Source organism: Rhinopithecus bieti, unplaced genomic scaffold, assembly GCF_001698545.2.
Source record: "Rhinopithecus bieti isolate Rb0 unplaced genomic scaffold, ASM169854v2 scaffold_26131, whole genome shotgun sequence".
NCBI lineage: Eukaryota > Metazoa > Chordata > Mammalia > Primates > Cercopithecidae > Rhinopithecus > Rhinopithecus bieti.
The window spans coordinates 2,019,413-2,034,201 of record NW_016812390.1 but is presented as its reverse complement, the minus strand read 5'-3'; the positions used below and the strand labels follow the sequence as shown (position 1 = coordinate 2,034,201).

Here is a 14,789-nt window from a genome sequence, read left to right as displayed (position 1 = left end):
GGCCAATTTGATTACAGCACAAGTGCTGCTGCAGTGACTTGGCAGAGTACCCAATAGTGGTCCACCACAATACCACCATACATCTGCTCAGGGATGAACAAGGGCAGACTGATTGGTTAGCTCTTGAAAAGGCTTAGGTGTGCTGCACCCTGTTAAGCTTCCAAGGAATGCCAAGTTTTCCCCCTGCCATGAGAGACACGAGGTGAAATTGACATTTGTAGCTGGAGGCCGAATGGCCCTCAGGGGTTGACCTGCAGGGCTTTTAACTTCTGGGAATAGCAGCGAGAGGGTTAGACGTGCCTTATTGCCCCCAAACTGTGGAGTTTTGGAAGAGGGCTACCATACAGTCCATGCCCTGTTGGCCAGAGGAAAGAAGATAATCTGGGTTTCTGGCCTGCCTGTTGCACAAGTGTAACAATCGCTTTTGTTTAGTGTGCAGACAGAATATTTAAGCCATTCCAGTGAGAGATTTGCATCTTGGTACCCTGTTTCAATGGCTAAAGTTTGCTTTAAATTTTATATTTATATTACGGTTACTTTGGTTTTGTTGTTGGGTATGAGGTGGAAAATGGTTTGAATTTGTAGGATTGAGGAGGGGGTGGGAGACGAAGGAGAAGGAACAAAGCGTAATTTAAAGAAGCCTATAGGATCCCCTCCAGCAACATCTGCTCCTAAGCCGTAAAATCACTCTAAAGCAGGTGTGGGAATGGTGAAGGTAAGGGTATTAATAGAGGTAAGTACTGGGTTGCAGTGGTTAGATTGGCAATTATAGGGGGTAGTCCCTTTGGTGAAGTGTAGGTATGGTTTTAGGGTGGTGCAACCCTGTCAGGAGGTCCAACCCTGATTTTTAGTAGTCCATAGAACATCTGACCACTGAGAACATAACTCCCAATTACCCGACTCTTCCTCTGAAGATTCCCACCACACACAAGACAGAATTAATATTAGTGTCTTCCTTGGAGGGACAGAAGTATTTTTCTGTAGAGGCTATCTGTCTTTGACTTTGGAGATCTCCACAAGGTAAGACTAGACAAGCATCAAATGTAACTGTTTGGGGAAAGGGTGATTGAGTTACATTGATAATAAGATATCCTTGAGTAGCTAAGGAGAGAAGAAAAAGATAGATTAAACCCGCTTGAATATTAATTTTGAAGCTGTTGTTCCTGGAGTGACAGTCAATGACTCTGGAGATAGCGACACTTTTTTGACTCTGGTATAATAGGTTCACCACTTTTCAGTGGTCTGGACTGCCATTTCAGTCATTAGGAGCACCAAATAAGGTCCTTCCCAGGTGGGTTCGAGCTTTCCCTCTTTCCAGCTTTTGATAAATATATGATCTCTGGGTTGGTGTTGGTGAACTGAGAATTTGAGGGGTGGAGTTTGTGCTAGGAGGCCTTGAGTCCTGAGGGAGGGTAGGGTGGAAGACAGACAAAATATATAGCTTTTAAGAAACTGATCTTTTGTTTCAAATGTAGGAAGGTCAGTTGTGGAATTTAGGGAAGGCAGCCCACAGAGCATTTCATAAGGGGACAGCCCAAGGTCTTTTCGAGGGGCAGTTCAGATTCTTAGTAAGGCAATGGGAAGGCATTTTGTCCATGGTAACCAGGTTTCCAAGATTAATTTGGTGAGGTGTTTTTTGTTTCTTTTCTTTTTTTTTTTTTTTTTTTAAGACGGAGTCTCACTCTGTCGCCCAGGCTGGAGTGCAGTGGCACGATCTCCACTCACTGCAAGCTCCGCCACCTCCCAGGTTCATGCCGTTCTCCTGCCTCAGCCTCTCGAGAAGGTGGGACTACAGGCACCCGCCACCATGCCCGGCTAATTTTTTAAAAATATTTTTAGTAGAGACGGGGTTTCACCATGTTTGCCAGGATGGTCTCGTCTCCTGACCTCGTGATCCGCCCGCCTCGGCCTCCCAAAGTGCTGGGATTACAGGCGTGAGCCACCGCGCCTGGCCTTTTTTTTTTCTTTTTAGACTCTGGTTCATTATTTCTACCCTTCCTGATGAAGGTGGATGCCAGGGAGTGTGGTATTCCCACTTTATTTCTAGTGCTTGGGTTAGCCTTCTAATTATGAGTGTAGTAAAGTGGTCCCGTTGTCTGAATCAATATTCTCTATTATTCCAAACCTGGGTATGATATGTTCTAACAGAGCTTTAACTACATTACTGGCTGTTGCACTTGGGAAGGGGATGGCTTCTACCCAGTGCGTGAGAGAGTCTACTATTACTAATAAATATTTGGGGTGACCTATTGGGAGCATTTCAGTGTAGTCCACTTGGATACTTTGGAATGGCCTTAGCCCTGGATTTCTTCCTCCAAAAGGTTGCTTCTTTAAGGTTTGCTTATTAGTTTCTCTGCACACTATGCAACTATCTGTAATTTGCTTAGCAAGGATCTGGATCCCCATACACCCATAAACCCTTAGGACTGTGTCACACATAGTGTGGGGACCCCAGTGGGTTCCTTGATGAAGATGTGACAACATTTCCCTCATGAGAGGTTTAGACAGCATTTCCCTTCCATCTGGTAATACCCACTTTCCCTCTGGGCTTTCCTCAGCTCCTAATTTTTTTAGTTTTTCTTGGTCTGCAGGGGAAAAGGTGGGGATTGCAGCTGGTGGGGGAAGACAGGGGGTTAGATGGAAAAGGGGTGCCTTCTGGGAAGAAGCAGCTTGCTTAGCTATTTGATCTGCAAGGTTATTCCCCCCGCTTCCTGGGACATGAACAACAGCTATCTCTTCTGGCAGCTGTAGATTATCTAATACTTGCATTATTAACTCTTTGTGGACCAGGTTTTGGCCCTTACCATTAATGACACCCCATTCAGTCCAGATTTTTCCAAAGGTATGGACTACTCCAAAGGCATATTTGGAGTCAGCGTAGATCCTTCTTGGTTTTGTAGACATTTTAAAGCCTGATTTAGTACAAATAGCTTGCATGTTTGAGCAGACTAGTCATTTGGCAATCTTCCTGATTCTATTTCTGCGAGTTTCCCCATCAGCTACTGAGTATCCATTATGCCTCTTTCCTTCAACTACCTGAGAAGTACCATCTATGAAAAGATGCCTCCTTGTTTGGAGAGGGGTTTCACTTAGGTCTAACCTAACTTTTGTTTGGTAACTGATTGGATCTAAACATTTGTGTTCCAGGTTCTCTGGGTTTCGATTCTCTGTTAGGAAGGCAGTGGGGTTAAGTGAATTGTCAGTAAAGTTAAATAATCCTTCCCTGATAAGATAGCCTCAAACTGTAAAATTCTTGAGTCAGTAAGCCATCTTCCTGCCTTTTGGTTAAGAATAGTTCTGACTTGGTGAGGAGTAGTCACGATGAGGTTTCCCCCAAAGGTTATTTTTTTCTGCTTTCCTCTGTTAGCAAGGCAGTTGGTGCTATGGATTGGACACATTTGGGCCATTCATTACTGGGTCAATAATTTTTGACAGAAAAGCTATGGGCTGCCGGTGGCCCCAGTGTTTTTCAGTGAGTACCCCTAAGGCTTCTCCTTTGTTTACATTGACAAAAAAATGAAATGGCTGTTCTAGGGAGGGTAAAGCTAGAACCAGGGCAGTTACTAATAAATGTTTTAATTTTTCTACTTGTTGTATTTCTGACAGGGTCCATAGAAGGAAGTCTGGCTCCTCTTGGGTGAGTTTTTGGTATTATAAAGGTTTTGTTTCTAAAGCATATGACTCAATCCATAGGCAACAGTATCCAACCACTCCTTCAAATTTTCTAAGTTCTTGTTTCATTTCTGGTAGAGGTAGGGATATGATACCCTCAATCAGTTCAAACCCTATTTTCCATTTCCCTTTGCTAATTAAGTGCCCTAGGTACTTTACTTCAGGTTCTACAAACTGGAGTTTACTCTTCAAGACTTGTAACCCTTGTTCTCTTAGATGATTTAGGAAGCTGATTTAAAATGTTATTACTGGCCGGGCGCGGTGGCTCAAGCCTGTAATCCCAGCACTTTGGGAGGCTGAGACGGGCGGATCACGAGGTCAGGAGATCGAGACCATCCTGGCTAACACGGTGAAACCCCGTCTCTACTAAAAAATACAAAAAACTAGCCGGGCGAGGTGGCTGGCGCCTGTAGTCCCAGCTGCTTGGGAGGCTGAGGCAGGAGAATGGCGGGAACCCGGGAGGCGGAGCTTGCAGTGAGCTGAGATCTGGCCACTGCACTCCAGCCCGGGCGACAGAGCGAGACTCCGTCTCAAAAAAAAAAAAATGTTATTACTTTGTTCTCTCCTGAAATAAGCAGGTCATCCATGTTTTGGAGTAGGCAAATGGATGAGGGCAGGGAAAAGTTTTTATCACTTGCTCTAGGAGTTGACCAAATAAGTTTGGTGATTCTGTAAATCCTTGGGGGTAAAACTATCCGTTGGTATTGCTGTTTTTGACTGGAGTAGGGGTCTTCCCATTCAAAGGCAAATGTGTCCCAGCTGTCCTCTGCTAACAGACAAGCCCAAAAGGCATCTTTTAAATCTATTACTGTGAACCATTGGTGGTTATGTGGACTTCTACCAATAATAGTGTAAGAATTAGGAACAACAGGGTGGGTGTTTTGAACTATTTGATTAATAGCCCGGAGGTCTTGCACTAACCAGTATGACCCATCTGGCTTCTATACAGGCAGTATTGAAGTGTTATAAGGGGACATACAGGGTTCAAGGAGTTTGTCATGGAAAAGGCTTTCAATTATGGGTTTTAAACCTATCCTGGCTTTTAAAGGAATAGGGTATTGTTTTCTTTGTACTACTTCTCTGGGAGTTTTTAATTTGACATGCACTGGAGGAACCCGTAGCTTTCCTTAATTTCCTTCTTTTGACCATATGTCAGGATGAATATGTTCTTCCATCTGTGGTGGTAAGTTTACCGATGTGAGAAAGTTTCCTTGATTAATATAGAGGCCTAAACCTAATTTTAGCATTAAATCTCTCCCTAATAAGTTTGTTCCTGCCTCTGGAATTAACAGAAATTTAATATTAGCTGAGTGGTTCTTATATTTGACCTCTGTTTCCTTTAAGATTTTGCTTTAAATTTTCTCCTTTTACTCCTGAGATAAGAAGTTCATGTGAACAGATTACACCAGATGGAGGATAACAAACAGAGGAACAGAGGAGTCAGCTGCCTGTTAGTCAATTTTAAAAGTAATAAGCTCAGGTTTGGGTCCCACCTCTATATTTGTCAAGGGCTCTGGGTAGGACTTGAAATAAGAGACAGAGCCCCTGACCGCCTAGTCTTCCTTGAATGCCATAAGTGGGGTGACTTTATTTTCCTTTTCCCATTCAGGGCATTCTCTTTTGAAGTGTCCTATTCTTCCACATTTGGAACATTTATTTTGCCCTCTTTCTCTCAGTAATTTTGAGTTCCCTAGCTTTGCTCTTTTGTACGCTTTATATGACCTGGCGAGTGGAGGCCTAAGTTATTTACAGGTTTTGGCCCCTTGGGTGCTTTGTTGTAGGGTGGACAGCAGAGTTTTTGCCTTTTGTTTCTGCTTTTTTTTTTTAATCCCTTCGTACATATGCTTTTTGAGCCTCCCTTAAAAGTTCCTCTATAAGTCGATCTTTCCAGTTCTCTAATTTTTGTAGTTTTTTTGTAATGTCCAGCCAACTATTGGTGACCAAATGGAGCTTTAACATCCCTTATCCACGGGGGTCTTCTAATTCTAGGCCAGCATATCTCCTCATTTGCTCCTTAAGCCTCTCTAAGAATTCCATAGGTCCTTCATCTTTTCCCTGTTGTATATTAAAGGCTTTGGCAATATTTTGAGTTTGAGGAACTGATTCCCAAATCCCTCTAATTACCATATCTCTGAGATCTCTCATATTTCCTTGATGGGCTATATTGTTACTATCCTATTGAGGATCTTCAGCAGAGAATTTTTGTTCAGCTGCTGGGATGCTTTGACTGGGGGAGGGGCGGGGTGCTCACATTCCCAAATCATCATACTGGCCCTGCAGATCATGCTTCTTTCCTCTCCAAAAAAAAAAGGTGCTTAGGATGGATATTAACTTAACCCAAGTATACAGCTGGGGTCCTAGGAATTGATCAATTTGATTTGCCACTCCATAGGGATCATCTAAGAGTGGGTTGAGCTCTCTTTTAGGTTTTGGACTTCTGAGCTGGTTAAGGGGGTGTTTACAAAGCCAATACCCCCTCCTCCTAGAGGCACTTCCCTTAAGGAAAAGAGGGTTAGAGGAGATTCTCTGGAGGTAGTGAGTATTGAGGACCGTGCTGGGGGTGGTGAAGAATGAACAGACACAAGAGACAAAGACAAACAGAGAACATGGCGGCCGTGCGCAGAGCCTCCGCCTCACTTTATTTATACTCCATAAACCTCACGTCAGCAGAAATAACACAATGCAAAACAAACTTTCTCTACCCAGATGTAACCTTCTGCTTAGTTCCTTGTCTCTAGGCTCTTGCTTATTTGTCTGCCTTCTTGGCGCCTACTGGAGTTCATTAAAAGTTCAACTGGAGATACTGTCCTTGAGCCCTATCTATTCTTAGCATATTGTTTTCAGTGGCCCCTGCATTTCCCCCTTTTCTTTTGCCTCAATCTTAGGAAGGTAGCCCATACTTGTTCCTGTTTTTTTCCTTTGTTTTTGGATGCGACGGAGGGGAGGCATCGGTTACCAGGAGAAGTAGACTCCATCCAAGCGCCCCCAAAGCAACTATACTTGCGCAGAGATTGTAGAAAATCATGTTTCATCTGGGTCCATGGATTAAGAAGCAGCAAGGCATTGACCCAGCTCCTGCATGTAGGCTGCTCTGGACAATGCATGTAATGTTGTTGAAATGCTTTGGAAATGTTTCTTGAGTGAGTTTTTGGATTGTCCACCACTAATTTTTTATGGTCCTATTATAGTTTTTGCGGATATTCGGTCGCAATTATTGGAGAGATATTAAAAGGCAGCAGGTGTTACACAAAATTAAGAGAGTTCCAATCACATTGTAGTGTATCCGAGTAACTGAGGACAGTGAGGGCTGATCTCCAAGCGCAGCGTTAAGGCTTGTTCCACTATTGTCCAATTGCTTTTAGCGAGTTGGGAGTCAATGTTCCGCGTTGTTGCATCACGCGCACAACCGGTGAGAATTGTTCATACGAGGGCCATTGCTGTACAAATTCAGCATTTGTATGCTTTGATGTAGCGCGGAGCCTGGCACAGCCGGCAGTGGAGCAATGGCAACAAGGCTCATCACCAAGGCAATTATAAGTCCAGGGCACGACGGGTCCGGGCTGAAGGGAAGTGTCAAATATAACAGTCTCAAGAGGTGATGGCCCCCACGGTCCACATAAGGTTGACAGGTAGGGGATCCAAAAATTTCCTTTACGAGCCCTGAGGATAGTAAATACGCCCCCATAAAACTTGGGCGGCCACAGGAATGATGAGGCAGACAAAAAATGTACAGCGTATCATTTAGCAATTAACAAATCCCCGTATTCATTATCCCCACGTTAAGTTCACCACTCAATAATGAGGTAAGGAGGCTTTTGGAAGCACGAGCAATATATATCGGGAGGTTATTCCGATGTAAGTGAATATGAAAGGAGGCTCTCGGTTAGGAAAGATTAAGGGAGCATATTTCCGCACAGAAGTACTAATAGGCATGCACGCTGTAGCTAAATAACTTTCCAAAGATGACTCTGTAAGCTCTGTAAGAGTATTTAAGATGAGGCCCATAAGGTGCGACAAGCTCCTTCATGCCTACAGGGTCTCATTACCATCAGGGGCCAAGGCGTTTTATTTTACCGGGCCGACCCGGTGCCATTTTCAAAGGTATGTGACGTAATTTTGTTTGAAAATCACCCGTGCACTCCAATCAGTTTACTTGGCAGCCCATTGATGTCGTAGTACTGCTATTAAATCGGGGCTGTAGTTCGCCCGACAGTGCGGCCACTCCAGCACCCTCAATATAGGAATATTATATTAGGATAGGAAACCTCTTGGGATAAGGACAAAAAGGTAAGGAACTAGGAATGAGTCTGCCATTACTATATAACAGTATGGTTATACTGAAAAGCTTCTAGTTACAGTAATAACAGTGTTAGCAACCACATGGGCTATGATTATCGCGAACAGCCCAAGGCTTCATGCGATTTTCAGAGAACAATGAGGACTATTCCCATGCAAATCGAAGTCCTCCACTCTACAATGGGTATGTGCTGTTTATTATTCCCATTTCCCCTTCTGTGGTTGTCATAAGTATCGCATATAGGGGATGGCATCCAAGTAGTGTCATGTGGTGAAACCTTAATTTCCGCTCCCCCGCACGGCGACTCCCTGATAGCAAGGGTGGAAAAGGGAATTAAGTCCAAATATTTATACAAAGCCTCACTAAGGGAAATAAGTCCCCGCCGAGGCACATCCAACAAAAGAAGAGGTGCATGCTGAGTCCAGTTTTCTTTTCAACAGGGTTTCAATCACCTTGTAGGAAACCACTCAGGTCCGCTCCCTGTAAGGATAAGAGCATAGCCCCATCCCTGTTTTAGAACTTGCCCTTGAGCATACTTACCCTCTTCATTAGGATACCAAACCCTTAAATTGTCAGCAGGGACTATCGTCGAGGGAGGTGAGGAAAGATGAGTTACGGTAGTGGAGTCCTGCAGTTGTCTCCATTGATTCAAAAAATTTAAGGTAAAAGAACCTTCAGTATCTGGTTTCTGGGGACTCATTTCCCCTTTTGTTTTGTAGCTGCGTTTTTAAGATTAAATTTGCGCGCTCAATAATGGCTTGACCTTGACTGTTCACCTTCAGGATGTCCTGACCACCAAGGAAATACTTCACTGCCCCCATGGATTTTCTTACCTTGGTCTGTGCACTGTTACCTGGTTGCCACGGTGTTTATTTGTAGACTTTTTTTCCTGCATTGCTGAGAGTCCAGGTTTATTCGTCATGCCAGGTGGGTTTCAATCCCTTACTCCTGAGGCAACTGCAACAAGGCAGCAGGATGCATCTCCTCATGAGAGATGATCGGAGACCCTTTCCTGGTGGAGAATGGGATCCCGGACAAGCCCCCAAATTGTTGGAAACAGGTGTTTGGTGCCACAAAGAAGAGCCAGCACTTAGACCAAAAATTCTTCAGCAAGGCAATTTTACTTCTGCAGAAGGGTGCTGCTTGCATCTGATGCAATTGCAAGAACACACCGAGCAGGGTGGGGCAGGGGTTTTTATCCCTAAGGCAGCTCCTGTTTCTGTGTCCTTTCCCCAGTAACTGGAGTCAGACTGCACAATCTAAACTAACCCGACTGGCTATTGTTTGAAATTGAATAGAGCCAATTAAGTGGGAAGGGAGAGGCTGTTCCTGTTACCAATTAGGTGGGAAGGGTTGTTTATAGAACCAGAAAGAACAAGGAAGTTTGATGAGAAACTTATTTCTGGCATCATTTTGTTCGTATATCCTTCTTCTGATTTCTCTTAGTTTTGTTTATCTTCTCCCTTAGCTATTAGTACACCTTTAAGACAGGTGTTTTAAAGTCCTTATCTAGTGAGCCTGAGTCTGGACTTTCTCAAGGATGGGTTCTTTAGCTTTTTTGTTTCTTCTTCGAAGGGGCTGTGTTATGCTGTATTTTTTTGTGTGACTTTTTTAATTAAAAATTAAGCTTTTGATTATTATGATGTGGTATCTCTGTGAAGTCTGATTCTTCTACTTCCCCAGGGTTTTTTTTCCTCCCTTTAATTGTTGAATGCTGTAGTAGTCCTTTACTTTTGAGACTTTTCCTGACTACGTTTACAGAGATGATTCCTTGTCACATATTATCTGTAATGTCTGTTCCTATAGTTATATGCATCTAGTGGTTTGACAGATTTTCTTGAATGCTGGGAACTCTCCCAGTCTTTGCAGATTGTCTCTGTGCTGGGACAGTCCTTCAGCATTTAGCTAGCCTTGCCCTGAGCCTGGGGTGAAAGCTTACGGTCTTCACAAGTCTTTTTTGAGCATGCATCTTGCCTGGGCATGCCTATGGCTTTCTAAATTTCCTTATATACTTGACTGCTTTTGAACATTCTAATTTCCCAGTGAATCACATAACAGCTTCTGCTCCATACTTTTGTATGGTATATTTTGTGTCTCCATTTGTAACCTTTTGCCTCAGGCTTCTATAAGACTGTAGTTAACTAGCCACTTTTAATAAGGATTCACTGTATTTCCTGCCTAAGTTCCAAGTTGGGCAAACCAGATAGGAACACCTTGCATAAATGTTTCAAGTATCTAACAGACAGCTTACAATAGATGTACACAGTGGTTTGCAAATAAGATCTACTCTGCTTCTTCTGGTTCAAGGAAAATAATTATCTGGATTGTTGCCACTTCAAGACCAAGACTGCTGCCATGCTAGTAAAGGGATGGGGTAAGGTGAGAAAAAAATGCCACAAAACTTTCTTACAATTTTGAAAATGGTTTTGTTTTTTATTGGGTATTCACCTGATTGCAGTAATCAGGTGTAGACTGTTTTCTAGAGCTCAGATGGCATTGTTTCAGGTAGTTTCTGCTTAATTTTTTCATTGCTTCCCTGGGGAATAATAGCTTGGAAATTCCTAATCCTACATTTTGCTGACATCCATTTTGATGGCATTTAATTACGTGGTACCAAATCACTGGTTGATGAAAAGCTGAACTTAGCTGGCTGCTGTGTCTGCTAGATGGGGCCTCTCTACCCCTGTGGGAAGACAAAACTTTGCTGCTGGGCATGTGTGGTTATGACCCCACAAGTCCTTCCACCTGCTGCTCAGCCTATCTGATTGGCAGCCACAGATCAAGTGCTTTCTATTCCTGATCAGGGGCAGTGAGAGCAGACCTGGGCAGTGGATCCCACATGCCTTGGCCTGGGTCAGCTCACACTAATAGACAAGTGATGGCAGATGGCACTTTTTATTGAGCCAAGAGTCTCCATGGTCTGTATTTACCCAACTAACTCCTTAATAATGTATTTTTCTGGGCATTTCACTTCTATTTAAACTTGTTTGAATAGACAGAAATTTTCATCTCTTTTCTGATTCCCTTCCTAATGAATTTGGTAAAATTGGGCTGTGTGCAGTGGCTCATGCTGTAATCCCAGCACTTTGGGAGGCTGAGCCAGGAGGATGGCTTGAGCTCAGGAGTTTGAGAACAGCCTGGGTAATATAGTGAGACTCTGTCTCTACAGAAACTCAAAAAATTAGGTTGGCATAGTGTTGTGTTCCTGTGGTCTCAGCTACTCAGGAGGCTGAGGCAAGAGGATCACTTGAGCCTTGGAAGGCAGATTTTGGAGAAGCCAAGATCATGCCACTGCACTCCAGCCTGTGCAACAGAGTGGACTCTGTCTCAAAAAAAAAAAAAAAAAAGAATTTAGTAAAATGTAGAAGATTGAGAGTTATTCAAGATCAAATTGTCTAACATTTTTGCTTTCATGGAATGATCACATTTGAAGCCTGGGGGTCCCTGTACTACCAGGGAACCCTTTGGTTACACTGCAGTGATCCATGGTGATGTAATTCTCTTTTGTTGCCCTGGAGGGCTCAAGGATTAGATTTCTCAGTATCTCAGTCATAGAATCCAAAAGGTTTTCAGCTCCTTGAGATGTGTGCTCCATCTTCTGCAGGGTCTAGGCCATTGACCTGCAGGTCTGCACATTTATATCACATTTAGGAACACTGTAGGAATTCTTAGAAAATGGAAAGAAATCATCTCCAACTGGATTTGCTCTCTTAACTAATGGCCATAAGAAATATTTTAATATCTTGTTTAAACTGAGAGAGCTGGAAACGTGAAAATGGGAGAATGGAAATCACAACATGCATGACCAATACTACCTGGAAAGTACATGCTCCAAGTGGAGAACAGACCTAAGGATGCAGGTGCCTGTCACACATTGCAGGGAGAGGATACGCAGAGCCACTGTGAGCTCGGGGGAGGCACTAGGAAACTTCTCGCCCCAGAGTAGAGACATTACAAAGCATGCAGTGGGCTTGGACTAATTTGATCTTGGTATCAGAAGGAAAGAACTTGGTCTTGTCTACATGATTGTGACCCTTCTGATTCTTCACACAGATGTGACAAGGGAAGTTGGAGAAAATTTTGAGCACAGCTCTCCCCAGATTGCTATTATCCAGGAGAGAATAGAGTAAAATTAAGAGGCAGGTAAAATGTTCCACTGGTGACTCTATGATTCCATGCTCCCCAGTTGAATTTTGCCACCTTTCTATAGACACTACAGTTGCAGGCCTACAGAGCGATGAGCAAAGGATATCTTTCTGTAAAACGGTGCAGGTTCTTCACAGGTGAACTGAATCCCCTACTCATCCGACTGCGTAAATGCCTCTTTATTCTGCAGGTGTAGAATTAGTGGGTGAGCTGGGCCCTAGGCAGGCTGTGGATTGAGACCTGTCAGTTCTAATAGTGAGGTTTTGGTGACCAGCTTAGCTAACCAGCTCTAACCATCACCCATGGCTCAGAGGATTGTTTTCTTGGCAGTGCAAGGGGATCTTTTTCTATTTGGTATGTTTAATCCTTTAGTGACTCATAAAATTAGTGGATGCTTTCCTTGAGAGATACTCAATTTTGGGTTTCCATTCACTTCTCAGACTAAATGACTTTTATTTACTTGCTTTATTAGTTCTCAAGGTTCATATTCTTATGTTATCTAGTTATTTCAGATCCAGACATTACTAATGTCATATTCCTATTTGTGAAGGAAGGGATAGGTTTTAACTGCAGAATTTTACTAAACATACTTGCTTTTACTTCTCTCATCTTTATCAATCAATTCAAAATATTATCTAAGAAGTCTTCTATAGTTTGAGTAATTTTTAAAAATTATATACATAGAAATAAAATAATTTTAAATCATTTAGAAGGAAATTAGATTCTTTATTCAAAACACTGGCTTATCAAGAGAGTATAACCTTACATTCCCACAAAATATCTTAACAATTTCTCATGAAGACACATCTTACCCCAGTTTTAATTTCACAAATTAATTAATTAATTAATTTCAGACAGGGTCTCATTTGTTGCCCAGGCTGGAGTGCAATGGTACCATCACAGTTTACTGCAGCCTCAACCTCCTGGGCTCAAGCGATCCTCCCACCTCAGCCTCCTGAGTAGCTGGTACCACAGTCATGCTCCACCACACCTGGCTAGTTTTTTGTTTTGTTGGTAGACATGGGGTTTTGCCATGTTGTTCAGGCTGATCTGGAACTTCTGGGCTCAAGCAATCCCAGAGAGCTGGGATTATAGGCATGAGCCACCATGCTGGGCCTGACTTCTCAAATTTAAATTAATGGTGTCAGCACATAAGCATGTACCCTAGTGGCTAGAATATTTCAAATTAGAGACAGTGACTATGAGGTTGCAGTTGCTTTAAAAAATAAAGAAAACAAAGTGATGATGGTGGTGATAACCCGTTTTGTGGCTCCCAAAGGTGTAATCTCTCAAATTTATTGAGGAGAAAATTGATGATAGTCATGACAATGATGATGAAGTTGACAATTATGATAATGCAAAGCCAAACTATGCTCTTTCACATATCTCAGGTACCTTACTAGGTGCTGGATATAAATCATAGTATTTGCACATCATCTCTACCCTGAGAGATATGCACAATTACACTGGTGCTGCAGATGTGACGATAGACATGCCCCCACTCCCTTCCTTCGCCCTGTAACCTGTCCACCCCCAAGGGCATAAGTGCCAAACTTGTGAGGTTGCTTCCTTTTACACTGCTCTCCTGACCACTGGCTCAGGTGCAGCGACCTGAGCATTCTTCACTAGTTTGTGGCCCATTTGATTATTCGATGTATCACAGACTGTCCATGATTTGGTAACTACAGGTTGCAAAATGTTTAAAGTGATTGCTTCCTTAATCAATGTAGTAAAGGGAATCTTACCTATGTTACCTTTCTCCGGAAGGAAATTCAGGCTTCACTGTCTGCTTTGAGAGATTTTTATGGTGACTTTTCAAAGAAATGTTCAGATTGTTCTTTGACATTTCTTGCTCTGTGTTTTCTTAACCTATGCACTTAGCTTTACTCTTGTCTTCTGCAATGTGTCCTCTCCAAATGTGACCTATCTCAGAATTTTCTTCCATGTTATTTTTCCTGTGATTTATGTCATTATCTTCTGAATCTCAAGTCTCTCTGAGAATAGCTTGCCTTTTCCCATGTGTAAAATGCAATTTTTGGGGCTTGGCTCATTGGGCAAGCCAAGTCTCAGCATCTGACACTCCTAAGAACCATATTTGAAGAAAGTCTCCTAGCTCATCTTGCTGATGGAAGGGGTTTCTTTTCTGTCCCCTTATCTCCTAAACCATGCTGTGCAAGTCAGGTGGTGAGCATGGTGTGGCACAGTGGGAGGATTCACACTGGGAGGATTTATTTTAGCTCGTTTTTATGCAATGTTCACATGCTTCAGGAATTTTTTTATATATATACTTTAAGTTCTAGGGTACATGTGCACAACGTGCAGGTTTGTTACATATGTATACATGTGCCATGTTGGTATGCTGCACCCATCAACTTGTCAGCACCCATCAACTCATCATTTACATCAGGTATAACTTCCAGTGCCATCCCCCACCCCCGCTCCCCACAATAGGCCCCGGTGTGTGATGATCCCCTTCCCATGTCCAAGTGATCTCATTGTTCAATTCCCACCTATGAGTGAGAACATGCAGTGTTTGGTTTTCTGTTCTTGTGATAGTTTGCTGAGAATGATGGTTTCCAGCTGCATCCATGTCCCGACAAAGGACATGAACTCATCCTTTTTTATGGCTGCATAGTATTCCATGGTGTAAATGTGCCACATTTTCTTAATCCAG

General features: G+C 42.9%; 1 protein-coding gene across 1 annotated transcript in view; it reads left to right on the top strand.

Moving 5' to 3' along the window:
• The window catches only part of LOC108544886 (FYVE, RhoGEF and PH domain-containing protein 5-like), a 111,314-nt gene that overhangs the window by 82,772 nt on the left and 13,753 nt on the right, over positions 1 to 14,789 (top strand). Inside the window, 1 exon segment of the mRNA XM_017896297.1 lies at positions 3,607 to 3,637. Coding sequence (XP_017751786.1) covers positions 3,607 to 3,637 — 31 coding nt within the window.